Here is a 14,093-nt window from a genome sequence, read left to right as displayed (position 1 = left end):
ATCACATAAGCTTGAGAGATAAAAGAAATCATGACCCTGGCTGAATTACATATTGTAAATTAAGTTTTAAAGTAAAAAGAACAAAACATTAAACCAAAAGAAGACAAATTAAAGAGACCTACACCAGTTAAACAGATGCTTTGGCAAGTTTTGTTAAGATAAACTTGAGGAACTGTGTGGTGAGGTATTGTGCTATCATAACTCTATAAATCATCTTTGAGGTCTTGTGGTTTTGTTTTTTTATGAGAATATCTGATGTAATATAGACTTGGGTTTATTTTCTGTGATGAGTTCTCTCTCCTCATGTGTGTCGCAGCTATATATCAATGACATCACTCCAGAAGATAGTTCAGACAGATCACACTGCAGTGCAGAGGCACCGGGGGACCATTGTGGACTGCCTGAAGGACCAGGATGCCTCAGTGAAACGGTACAGCATGTGCTCTGGCACATTTAATTATTTGTTATTGTTATTTATTTATTAAAAAGTTTTATTGCCCCTTGGCACTAACACAGTCAATCAGCTGAGGCGTTTTTTGGAGTCTGAAGTTTACTACTGCAGTTTTGACCTGAAGCTACTTACGTCTGACTCACATATGTTAAGGCTAATGGGTATATGGAGTCTAACGGAAATGCACAATATGGCCAAAAGTGTAAGAACACCCAGTGTCAGACCTGCATAAGCTTGTCGGACTTCCTGTTTCAGCACGATAAGCATTAATATGGCCCAGATATAGGTTGACAGTCCGCAAAATTAATTACTTTCCCCCTCATGCAGAATACATGCCAAAAAGTAAAGCAAAATCACCATTGCATTACATTTCACTGCACTTAAATTTTTTATTGAAAAATAATATACAAGAATTTACATTTTTAAAACTAAACGCTAAAATCATGTCAGACGTTCACACAAACCTCCTTAAAATCCAATCAGCTCAACTGCATTGTATTCCACTGTGTGGCGCTGCGAATGTTCAAAAGCAAATCACAATGTACAGGATTGCATTTCGTCTAGGAGCCGCGTGGTATTTGTGCCAAAATGAAATGTAATCGCTGTCCAATCAGAACTTACTACTAAAATTGGGGTGGATCTAAGAAACCAGTCAGATGATCATTCTGTGCTTTAAACCAGAGAAAATTTGTCTTTTGCGACAGGATATAAGAGACGATAAACACTCAGACAACAGCAACTGCATGCTTTTTAGAGTTGAGCACATTTGAACACGTGCTCAGTTCACACACTTAGGGAATTTTCACATTAGCCTTTATTCCGGACACGGGTGCGCCTTTGATATGAGCTTTGGTATGATTGATCCAGCATGAATGCTGCTTTTTAACCCAGGAGCGATCAATTAAGACTACTAATCTCTGGTCAGTTGTCTGGGGTTCACTGGTGCGGACGGCGCTAAGTGTGGAAGCTACCTGAGGCTGGGTCTGTGTGGGGTGGTGTGGGGTGTGCATTGCAATTTGCTGATAGCATGATAGCATTTTAGGTGTCATTCTGACATAAATTCAGCATTTGTTTTTGAAAACGTAAATTTTTGTGTATTGTTTTTTCAATAAAGTAATTAAGTGCAGAGAAATGTAATGTAATTTAACACTTATTCTGCATGTTAGTGTGGAAAGCAATGCATTTTGTGGTTTGCTTTTCAATTTGGCCCAAATTCCTCTCCATAGAAAGAGCCTTCCAAAGTTATTCAGTGTAATTCGCCACTGGAGTTCTTTCACACCAGTGTTCTCCAGCTACGACTTTATGGACCTTGGTTTGTGCACAAGGACAAATGAGTCAAAATGAAGTTAGAAAGGTTCTTCTTGCCCACGGTGCTAGAAGCATATCATTGTGTAAAATGTCTGTGTAAGCTGTAGCATCAACATCAACCTTCACTAAACCCTGAAAAACAACCATATTATTCCTCCCACACGAAATGTTCAGTTTCAGATATTTTGTTTTCAATGCCTAAAACCTGCCAGTCCTGGGCATGAGGGCTGCTGCTCAGCCATAAAAACTCCTTTTATAAAGCTTCTGATGGACAGTTTTCAGTGCAGGTGTTGCTTCTAGTACCAGATTTTCTTAAGCTCTTAAGAACAGGGATTTAAATGTAAATTAAAGAATCAGTGTTAGCAAAAATAATTGTTTATATATTTATATTAGTACTGTCAGTCACTCAAACATTAATTGTATCGACCACAACGTATTCTGTGGTTGATCATGATTAAAATCATGATTATTTTTTTAAATACTGGTATATCCCTGTATTTTTGGGAAGGGGACAAAGTAATAGTATTGTGGGATTTAGGCCTGAGAGACTTGAGTTTTTTTATTATTTTTATTAGAATATTGCAGTGTAGTTTTAATGATTTTTAATTTAGAATGTTTTATTGTGCTAAATTAATGAGTTTAATGGAGAGCTTTAATGAAGGAATTGAACTCTAGTGTTGCTCAATATTCCTCCTTCAACAACCTGGAAAAATCAGATTTCAGCAACAATAATATGTTGACAGTATACCATGTCAAACACCCATACAGGATCGCCCTCACAGCTACATAAATACACACACACAACAACAAACTGTGGGCAGCATGAGGGACTTGTCCCCTGCTCGTATGAACACAGAACTTGATCAAAGTAATCTTTTAATCTTAAAGTCAAAATATCCAGATACTGGTGTAAACAGGCCACCAAAGTTTGCGTGGTCGATATATTTCCATATCCCTATAATATTACTTATGGTTGACTATGGCACTTCTAGCGTCTACCAAAACTTTCATTAGCTAACATGTAGCGTCCTAGAGCACTGCCACATTTAAAATCGCTGAGCTCTACAGTCTGTCCCATCTTATTGCGAGTGTTTATGTATGGAGATTTTATGTCAATGTAATCAGTTCTATAAACCTTTTAGCAAAAAGCATGGCTAAAAGCACCTTACATAAGTAATAAGCAGGGGTTTCTGTATATTTCTGTAAAAGTTTTTGCTTTTTTGTTTGTTTTTATTGAATATTTGCCTTTAGGGAAACAGTAGGCAGTTTTATGAATGTAATTATTAACTTGACAGTTGTTCTGGTTCTGCTGTTAAACTTTGTGTATTATTCCTCCTGCAGGCGAGCTCTGGAGCTCTCGCTGGCTTTAGTCTCTGCAGCAAACATCCGCAGTATGATGAAGGAGCTCCTGCTCTTCCTTTCTACTTGTCCCCCAGAACTCCGATCCCATGCAGCGTCCGGAATCTTCAACGCTGCTGAAAGGTTCTCTTTAGTTTCCTGCAGTCTCTGTAGTTCCTGATCAGTTTAACTGAATTCTGAGCACCTAACACTTAACTGCATGCTTTTCACTGTGTAATCCCTGCATTACTAAAGCTACTTCTTACTTAATTACTTCCTGCACGCTGTGGCTTTTGTTCCAGAGATTTCACAGCTATGCTTTGATGCACTGCACCCAGTGTTAGAAACCATGCAGTTCCGGTTTAAGCCGGGTGCTCTCAGAGCAACTTAATAAAGGGTTTTACAAAATCACATTCTTTCCAAATACTCAGCGCTGAACTGAAGGTTAGCTCATCCAAACCGTTGAAAAATTTGTAAACAAAATAATGTAATCAAGATAAAGACTTAATGAAGATATAATTACACACTTTATACGAGAATTATTTTGGCTTTCTAAACCGATTTTTTTTTTTTAAATGATGATTCACAGTTTAAGCCAGAAACAGGGGGGGCAAACATATATTTATATGTATATATATTTGTATTTAAATACTGTACGTAAGTACTGACAAAAATCACAATATACTCAGATCAGTAATATTGCATATGATAACACAATGTATAATGATGTGATAAAAAATGATCAAACTGCCCCCCCCCCACTACTTGATGTTCATTTTCACATCTGTAAAAATTGGACGCGGTGTGAAAAGACCTTAAGTCAAGTTCCTCAAAGATCAGGATGTCTCAAGTCTCTGGAATGCATGTCAGAGTTGACTCTTGAGCCCCTAGGATGTAAGTCAGGCTCTAGGGTGCGAGTTAGAGTCAGATCTTGAGTTTCTGCAGTGTGAGTCTGGGTAGAGTGCCAGTGTAATGCTAATCATACTCCTTCAACTTGCCTAGTGTTTAGTTTAGTTTAAAAAAAAATTGTAACAACTACAATAAAAATCCTAATTTAAGTCTTTTACGTACATAAAAAAACAAATTTCAGAACTCTTCTGCTTTCCTCTGTGTCTTAATCAGGTATGCACCCTCTCAGCGTTGGCACATTGACACCATCCTGCATGTCCTCGTCACGGTAACCTGCACCAAGAACACGCACATGCACGCTTTATATTATACCCAGCTCTGACTGGATAACAGCTAATGTCATACATGTTCCCTCAGGCAGGGGGCGATGTGAGAGACGAGACGGTGCCTAACCTGATTCAGCTCATCACTGCAGCGTCTGAGCTGCACTGTTACACTGTTCATAAGCTCTACAGGGCACTCATCAGCGACATCGTACAGGTAAGGATGGACAGTTTCAGACTGCTTCTTTTAATTTGATGGACAGTATAGTGTTATCTAAGACACTTGCTTTGGTTAGAATTGCACTGAATGAAGGGGAAGAGGGAGGGCCGTCTTGACCACTAAGGGAGAGCAATGCAAATGAAGTTCCTTGATTTTTTTATTCATTTTTTATTAATGATAATAAATGTAGAAGTGTGAAAGATGTGTGAAATGATAGGTGAGATTCTCTACTTGTGTTTCTTAAGCAATCCCTGGTTCAGGTAGCCTGCTGGTGTATAGGGGAGTATGGTGACCTGCTGCTGAAAGGGGAGTGTGAAGAGATTACGCCCATGCAGGTAAAGAAGATATACGGCATATTTTTTCCAAAGTTTCCCGTCCTGCTTCTTTTGCTTTCTAACGTTTTTAGGATAATGAATTCTGTAGTGCTGTATTACTGTAGTCTACATTAGTTTAACAGTAGACTGAGTTCTACCCCATACCCTGGGATTGACAATCCACCCAGAATCCACCTTCTGATTTTTGCAGCAAAGCTATAGAGACAGAAGTAGTTAGGGCTGTGAATTGGCAATATGAATTGTGGTTATGCTTCAATATATTTATTTCTTAATATAATAAAATTTTAGAAAAATCTCATAGTATCTCAAATATTTATTAAACACATTTTTTAGGAAAAATCATATTTATGAAATCTTCAGAAAACTTGGCTCAGAAACTACAACACGGCAATTTAAAATGAACCACAACACTAAATGAACCACTGTCTGATACCTTTACATGTGGGCTAATACTTTATTTTTTTTGGCAATTGATACAAAGCAAAAAAAAATGTGATACTTCATCATATCAATATCATATCAGTATTTTCCTACATTCCAAGAGGTTACTGTAGTTTTGCTAATATGGGTTTAAGACTTAAAGACTCAAAAAGTTATTGGTTCCGGCTCACAATCATATTCAGACTCAGCTAAAATGACTCTTTGTTAGCATGATGCTGCCTTAAGTAGCAGTTTACAACTAATCTAAACTCTGCCTTAACTTCTTAATGTCTTTTAGCCTAACTTTTGCCTTGCTTTTGCTTTTATTTGAACTTGACAAGCTTATTATTAGGAATTAATGTAACACACCTGCTCTTATCATGTTTTCATTCCTCCTCTGCCACTAGGTAACAGAAGATGATGTTCTAGATGCCTTAGAAACAGTCTTGCAGTCCCACATGTCGACCCCAACATCCAGAGGTTTCGCCCTCACTGCTATTATGAAGCTGAGTACCCGCATCACAAACAACGTAGAGTAAGTGTCAAATACAGCATTATTAACATTAGGTTAAATCTTAGGCAGGATAAAGTGTATCCAGGTTTCTAATCTGATTAATGGTTTTTGCTTGTTTTTCACTCCTTTTCTCTCTCTAAAAGCCGAATCAGGAGTGTGGTTAGTATTTATGGCAGCTGCATCGATGTGGAACTCCAGCAGAGGGCAGTCGAGTACAACGCTCTCTTCAAGAAATACGACCACATGAGGTATTTCACCATGTCTTACTGTACTGTCATACTTGAGTTTGGTTGTAGAAGCAGGCTGTCTCTGGTGTTGGGGTATTAAAGCAATGGTCTAGACAAAGATGGTTTAGCTTAAGTCATTGAAACCACTGTACTGCTAAAAGTAAAACTGTAAAACAGTAATAAAAGAGAAAAAGTAAAAAATACAGTACTTTAATATACATGATCTTCTTTTAATGCACATCTTAGATAATCTTTTATTGTTTAGCTATTCACAATAGCGGATATGTTGACTCAGGTACCCATACTTTCGCATGCCATTACATGTGATTACCAGTACTGTTGTTTTATGTCTGTTAGTGTAATTCAGTGATATAAAAGGCCTTCAGGTTGAGAAGGGTAATGCTGCAGACCAGAGCCCCAGTGGGCATGGCTTAAAGGCAGAGCATGTGTCAATCATTTTCGACTGCAGCCAATCAGATACTACACTTTCGTTGTCAATCACTTTTTATTAAGCCAATCCTCAGACAGACCAAGCTGTCCATTATTTTTTACTGCAGCCAATCACCTTAACAGATCTGTCAAAAGAAGGCGGAAACTGCGTTGCTACCGGTTAAACATAGTGCGATTTAAGCTTCTGAACAGCGGTGAAGCTGAATGTGTATAAGTATTTTACAAAATACTATATTAACAGTTTAAAAACATTTATGTGCTACTGTAGTTAGTCCTGCCTATATGCCGCTCTTAAACAGAAGTAACTGAATGAAAACGTTAGAAAAGCTCTGACTTTAGATATTTTTAAATCAAAGATTAAAATACTCGTTTTTCTAGAATGGCACTTTCGTGTTTTTTAATCGTGTATATGTGTGTGTGTGTGTGTGTGTACACATATGTGTGTACACACACACACACACACACACACATATACGTTTAACCGGTAGCAACGCAGTTTCCGCCTTCTTTTGACAGATCTGTTAAGGTGATTGGCTGCAGTAAAAAATGATGGACAGCTTGGTCTGTCTGAGGATTGGCTTAATAAAAAGTGATTGACAACGAAAGTGTAGTATCTGATTGGCTGCAGTCGAAAATGATTGACACATGCTCCGCCTTTTAGCCACGCCCACTGGGGCTCCGGTCTGCAGCATTACATAGATGTTCAGGTTGGGTGTCAGGAGATTAACTGTTTTAATACCCAGTCATATTCAGTAGTGTTACTCCATGTGATGTAGTAACTGTATCATCTGGACAGGGCAGCCGTTTTGGAGAGGATGCCCGTAATAGATAGGAACTCGTCGGGTCAGACCAACGGAGATCCGAGTGTAGAGCCCATGAAAGAGTTTAACCAGCCTAAACCAGTCCAGGGAGTTCTGATCCAGGAACCTGCAAACCAGGTGAGTAAAATCAGCCAGCTCACTTGTAGCTACTGTTGCTGGAACATGAGGCTGAACTGAACTTTTTTCCTCCATTCATGCTCTTTTTCTCACCCATTCTCTTCCTCCTAGGTGTGTGACCTTCTAGACTTACTGGGTGACTCTAATCCACCTCTACTGGTCACCAATGATCACACCAGCACTGCTCCCAACTCTACCAACTCCACCAGTTCAAATGTACAGGACAACCTGCTGGATTTGCTGGGAGGACTAGAGCCCACCCCTGGTAAGAGACAGAGACACAGAAAAAATATTATTTTTAATTTCTGCACAGATCATCAGTTGAGATGTAGGCATATATACTAACAGTGAAGGAAACAATGATTTTGTAAATTTTCCCCACTATCAAAGATATGAACAGTCTATAATAGGTTGAGGGTATATTACGGGTATATTAAGGGTAGGTTCATTTAAACAGTGAGAAATGGAATATCAAAAATATCCAGAAAATCACGCTGTATAAATTATATCAATGTATTGGCATTTTTCAGAGAGAAATAAGTATTTAATCCCTCTGGAAAACAAAACATGATACTTGTGGCAAAACCCTTGTTGGGAAGCATAGCAGTCAGATCTTTTTTCTAGTTGATGATGAGGCTTCTGCACATGTAAGGAGGAATTTTGGTCCACTCCACTTTGCAGATCTTTTTTGAGGATGTTGCTTGGCAGCTTGGATCTTCAGCTTTCTCCATAAGTTTTCTATAAGATTATGGCTAGAGACTGGCTAGGCCACTCCATGGCCTTAATGTGCTTCTTTTGAGCCACGCCACTAGGTAACAGAAGATGATGTTCTAGATGCCTTAGAAACAGTCCCACATGTCGACCCCAACATCCAGAGGTTTCGCCCTCACTGCTATTATGAAGTACCCGCATCACAAACAACGTATATTAAGCATAAAATACAGCATTTTTACCTAAGTTAAATCTGAGGGAGAATAAAGTGCAGACTGGTTACTAACCTCATGTATGTTTTTTGCTTGTCTTCCACTCTTTATTTCTCTAAAAGCCAAATCAGGAGTGTGGTTAGTACTTGTGGCAGCTACATAGATGTGGTACTCCTTTCTTGCCTTTCTTGATCTCTCACTGTAAAAAAAAATTAACCTACCCTTAAAATTATAGACTGCTAATGTTTTTGTCAGTGAGCAAACTTAAAAATCAGCAAAAGGATCAAATAATTCTTTCCTTTACTGTACATAATAATAAGTCATTATCTGGTGAGTGAGGTTGCAAGACTGTTGTCAACCCCCTAATGTGCCTAAAAAAAAGGCTGAACAGGGTGAGCCCCTCTGATATTGATAGTGTAATAGTGATATTATAGTATGGTTTTATTGTTCCATGTCTCCATATGTGTTTTTTTGTTTTGCATTATTTAGCTCCCAGTGTGACCGTCTTTGAGAAGGGAGGACTGAGTCTAAAACTTCAGTGTGACCAACAGACAGAAACGAGCACCACAGTCACCTTCACAGCCTCCAACTCCACTCAGAGTGACATCACGGGCTTCAACCTACAAGCAGCAGTGCCTAAGGTTGTGGGTTTGTTTCTACTCTGAGCGCATTAAGTAAAAATAGGGGGGAAAAGTTGGTTATTTTTTTATGCTTATGTTAATTTCTCGCTTAGCTAACATGGTGACTAAATAAATGACTACTTATTAGATGTGGGCGATATGGCCCTAAAATAATATCACAAAATTTTATGGTATTTTCAAACTGAATTACAAAATATTCGAGCATACACTACTGCAACAAAATGAAAATGACATTTTATTATTGCGTGCGATATGATACGAGACTGAGATAAAAAAAATACAAGAATTTTATTAGATTTGATGATAAAATGTCATGATGATGATAGTATGTCATGATACTAATAATGTACTCCAAATATCTCCATATATCCAGGATTAAAGTACAATAAATGATACTGGACAGATATAATCTGTCTCTAGTAGATATATAATGGGAAATGAGAACAGTGTGAATTTTTTTTTTTTTTTTGCTAAAAATAAAATAAGTGTATAATATCATTTATGATATTCAAAAATGTTGGCCATTTTTATTGTATACGATACAATATGGCACACCCCTACTACTTATATCCTAGTAACTTGAATACTTGAATTCATATCAAACTGCCAATGTGTGCTGTGGACGCCATGATGCAGTCCCATAGTTGCACAAAGAATAGACAGTACACACTATTTTTTTTTTTTGAGGAAACTTTAGTTGTTTAGGAGTATTGCTGTGGTATCTGTAATCCTACGTTTGATCACATTTTAAGCTCTGTTGCAAAACTTCAGAAAGATGTTAAGAGGATAATGTTTTATCTTTACTGGTTTCTTCTGCAGAGCGTTCAGCTTCAGATGAAGGCTCCAAGTGGTGACCTGATTCCAGCACAAGGCTGTGGTACTGTTACCCAGACTGTTTTACTCAGCTACACCAATAAGGTCAGTCACTCTCAGTCTTAGTGTTTATTTATTTATGTATGTATTTATTTATTTGTCTGTTTCCTTTTAGATGGGACAGGAACTGTAGCGACCTGGCTACACATACGCATTTTGACCTCCTAGTAAAATAGTACGGTTCAATGATTTAAAGTACAAATAGCGTGTGATCACATATTTACCACTTAACTGAAACTGGTGAAATAAGTTGATTCTGTTGCTGAGATGGAGATAACGTAAACTGCATGTAAACTGAGTTGTTTTAGCCAATCAGAATGTCTATGTAAGGGTATTTGTGGCCGCTCGCGCTGTTGCTCTGGTTATCGCGTGTTCGGTTAGCAGTGACGCTAATCCAGGAAGCTACCTAAACGAGCCATGCGCTACTTTACTCCACATTTTAGTTTATATATTATATATTGTAATAAAGTAAAATAAAAAGGCTGTAGTCTGCCAGGCCTAATCCACACCACACTACACTAGTTGTAGTGTCTCCCTCCAAAACATACAGGGAAGGGTTGGAAGGTCCGCAGCTAGCTAAATTGCTAATAAATAATAACTACCTTGCTACTTTTTTTTTTACTGATTTCTATTGTTTTTTTGTGAAGAAAAGAGTGATTATATATATTGCAAATGCATTAAACTAAGATAATGCAAAATGCATCATGTTTTGTAACATAGATAATGTAAAATATTTCTTTCTGTAACCTAAAATACTGGGATATCATACATTTAAGCATATGCATGCAAAGATGAGGGGTAGGGCTAAGTGGTAAAGGCAAGGGGTAAAATGGGGTTAGTCTAAGATGACTACACCTACATCTGTCTGATCTATTGTACACATAATTACCCTTTTTATCTCTCTTTCACTTTCTGCAGGCAAACCTGAAGATGCGAGTGCGGCTGTCCTACTCCAGTCAGGGCACAGCGTGCCAGGACATGGTACAAATCGACTCCTTCCCGAGCCCCGCCTGGAGCTGAGAGCCGTCAGCTCCTCAGTACCTGGTGAATGGAGTCGCAGTTCTCTCATTTCTCACGCATTGAGACTTCCTCAGTACTGATGTCCTACAGTTTTATATTATGCTTTTGTATTACTGTAAACAGAGCAATGAATACCTCTGAGAAGTGATGACACCTTTTGCAAGCAGTTCAGCCATTCCACTGACGCGATTCCTCGGCTGAAACGTGGCACTGATGCTTCTATTCCACGCTTATGTTACACTACAGATGGCATTAGCCATTGCTCAGTCAGTCAGTCTCACACGTGTTCAGGTATTAACCAGCTGTCCAGGTTACAGATGGGTGACGAATGAAAGGGAAAAACTGAATAAATGAGTGGAGAAATGTAAGCAGACTAAGCATCTCATCCAAATTTTGGTTTTGGAACAGGAAGAAATGCATTTATATGCCAGAAGTCATGGGACAAGGACTATATTTATGTCCCGTTGAAGGTAGTAAAAGCTGCTTTAGGACATGCTTGTTGTAGCCGGGGAGAAACCTTTGAAGGAGTGGTTTATTTTTATTGTTTTCCACAATTAATCACAGATCCTCACTAAAGAGCGATGACGCTGCAGTTTTTAGAAACAGTAGATTTTATTTCTAGCAAAATATATGCTTTATTCCACCGGATGTTTGTGTGGCAAGTGCTGGAAGTGGAACTTTCTTTGGTACGAGCTCAGTCCTCAAAGGAATGTTTAGAAAATATGCACTATGCACAATAGTCTGTGGGAGGCACCGGTAACCAAGGTAAGACAGATAAACACTTCAGAAATGAGGAGCGTTTTTGGATATTCTAGATTAAAAAGATAAAATGTCTGTAAAATAGTGATTACGTCATTCATACTTCATACTTCATGAAAATCGCATTAAAGCTGTGAAGAGTGAAAATCCCCCAGCACTATTTACCACTTACTGCACTGTCCAATATGGGTTGTAATGTCTTATATGGTATATGTATTACTTTCATTCATCTGGTACCCGTTATCAGGCCTCACTTCAACTTCCATAATTCACATCGCCTTGTCATGAGCATGCTGGTTAGTATTCAGCCTCACTCAGAAGAAACCCATCATAAAGTACACAGGTGTGGGTGTTCCAAAGCTGTCCCCCTCTAGGGAAACATTTTATGATTTAGTTTACATAGCGCTGTCCCATGTCTTTTGGCATGTCAGTCTACACATGGAGCATGGACGACAAGAGCTAGTTCAAAACTCTCTTCATTGAGTTTACAGTGCAGCCTAAAGGACCAAAATCAATGTGTTTTGAATAACTGGATACCCGGTTTGTCCAGTAAGTATAATTTTCAAACAGTAAAAGTGTTGTTCATGTATTTTATTAATAACCATTTTGATTTTTTCATTAGTACCACACACTAACTTACAAAAACTTCATACAGTGTGTCTGCTTTCCACCAAGCATTGAAGTTCCATTCCACCAGTACATTTCCAGAGGCTGTTTACTCTGTAGTAGTTGTCTGATTACCTTACTGAAATGCATAATGAAGCTTCTTTCCCTTTGATTTCTCACCCATCTGAAAACAGGTACAGATAAGACTCTTATTGAGTCTGATGATCAGTATACAACCAGACAATGGGCTGACATTTATAATACTTTTCCACTGCATGGTAGCTACACTACTCAACTCTACTTGGTATTTTTTGCTTTTCCTGGCAACAGGTACTTTGTTTTAGTACTTTCTTGTTTGTGGTTAAAAAGATCAGGGTAGAAACTAAAATGTGATTTGAAGAGCTTACAGGACAAGAACTAACCAAAAAAATAATAATACTTGTGGAAATCATTTGTAATACATTATATTATTGACCAATGATCGCAACATAGCCATTCTACACTGCGTCCGTATGACCGGTTAGAACCTCATCGTTCCCCCGAGCCCCTCACATAGACCCTCTGCCGCACAGCTGATTGCTCTACATCAGGGGTCAACAATAGGTGGCCCACAAGCATGAAACATCTGGCTCGTGAGGTTGTTCGAACTATAATGCTTCTTTGGTGAGCTTTTGTTTACATTCCTCCCTGCATTTCTGTCGCACTTTGACTTTAGTTTCCGCCCATTCTCAGGCTTTCTATCTCCCTGAAAAGGGCGTTTTATTGGACCACGACCCTGAAGACATGGGTTTGATCCCGCATGAGGAGCGGTGTGTTTATTTATTTTAGGGGGGTTTTTTTCCTTTCTTTTTGGTTTTACCTGCTTTGAGATCAACTGTTCTGCAATTGGGTTCAGCAACCCTCTGGGCTGGAGAGCTACTACTAGTCTGTACATAGCACTCCATCCTATTACACTTTTTCCAAAACAGATTTTTTTTCTGTGGCCCGCCACATAATGGCTTGAAAAATATCTGTCCCATGGCCAAACTTAATTGTCGACCCCTACTCTACATGAACAGAGATTACACCCACAACTAACTGGTGACTTTACACACCAGCTAAACACTGCTGTTACTGGATTGGATGCATTTAGAAAATAAAGTTATTTGTCTCACTACCTATATTTAGCTCAGTTGCTTTAAAACATTTTAATTTTAGCATCATTTAAATCAAAACTAAAATTTGACTAAAACTATTATACCTTAAATTAAAATCACCTGTCAAAATGAACACTGCACCAGTGGGTCATGAAGCACCCTCTAGTGGTCCGCAGAGGGAGTCAGAAGTCTGTAGTGGGCTGGGTAAAATTACTAACCATGCAACCCCTAGTAGATACCCTGCAGTGGAAAAGTGCTCCTAGTGGGGCAGTATGCTCTTACAGTAGTACTGAAAGATAATGAAGCTCGGTCCTTTCTGAATGCCTTATCCCAACATGCCTTTCTCTTCTGCCCCCCCACCCCTGCGACTCTGCCCTGAAACAAAACACACCCAACATACAGAAATGCTGAATTTACACGATCCCACCTGAACAAACTGATACACCAACACAATTACTGTACTAATTAATGTGTGTGTTTACCTAAATGAATTGTGCTGATGTACCTGTTCTGTTCACACAGACCCGATGTGCACATACATATGAATTCAGCTTCTTTTTCCAGTGCAGATTCCACGTTGAGTTTGTTTGTGACTGTGAGTTCCTGCTGTGTGACCTAAGCCTCACTCATCTTCAGATGGGTTATTGTGTGGATTGAGTTGGTTTTATGGCTTCTTCTTATTTTTAAAATAAAATTTATTTTAAACAATAGCCGTGTCCAAGCCATTATTTTTAGTCCAAATTTTTTTGTAAAAAGACGTGT

The 14,093-nt window shown here is 38.6% G+C and overlaps 1 protein-coding gene across 1 annotated transcript in view; it reads left to right on the top strand.

Moving 5' to 3' along the window:
- ap1g2 (adaptor related protein complex 1 subunit gamma 2) overlaps positions 1 to 14,039 on the top strand; it is a 32,946-nt gene extending 18,907 nt beyond the window's left edge. The window contains exons 11-22 of the mRNA XM_022677938.2: positions 317 to 430; positions 3,101 to 3,241; positions 4,220 to 4,274; positions 4,364 to 4,486; positions 4,735 to 4,824; positions 5,652 to 5,779; positions 5,902 to 6,006; positions 7,232 to 7,373; positions 7,485 to 7,638; positions 8,786 to 8,937; positions 9,757 to 9,855; positions 10,729 to 14,039. Of these exons, the coding sequence (XP_022533659.1) occupies positions 317 to 430; positions 3,101 to 3,241; positions 4,220 to 4,274; positions 4,364 to 4,486; positions 4,735 to 4,824; positions 5,652 to 5,779; positions 5,902 to 6,006; positions 7,232 to 7,373; positions 7,485 to 7,638; positions 8,786 to 8,937; positions 9,757 to 9,855; positions 10,729 to 10,830 (1,405 nt within the window). The 3' untranslated portion in view covers positions 10,831 to 14,039. The remainder of the gene's footprint in view (positions 1 to 316; positions 431 to 3,100; positions 3,242 to 4,219; positions 4,275 to 4,363; positions 4,487 to 4,734; positions 4,825 to 5,651; positions 5,780 to 5,901; positions 6,007 to 7,231; positions 7,374 to 7,484; positions 7,639 to 8,785; positions 8,938 to 9,756; positions 9,856 to 10,728) is intronic.
- The last annotated feature ends 54 nt before the right edge of the window (positions 14,040 to 14,093 follow it).

The sequence above is a fragment of the Astyanax mexicanus genome, chromosome 8 (assembly GCF_023375975.1).
Source record: "Astyanax mexicanus isolate ESR-SI-001 chromosome 8, AstMex3_surface, whole genome shotgun sequence".
NCBI classification, from domain to species: Eukaryota; Metazoa; Chordata; class Actinopteri; order Characiformes; family Acestrorhamphidae; genus Astyanax; species Astyanax mexicanus.
Note: the sequence above shows the minus strand (reverse complement) of the source record. Positions and strands in the feature narration are given on the sequence as shown.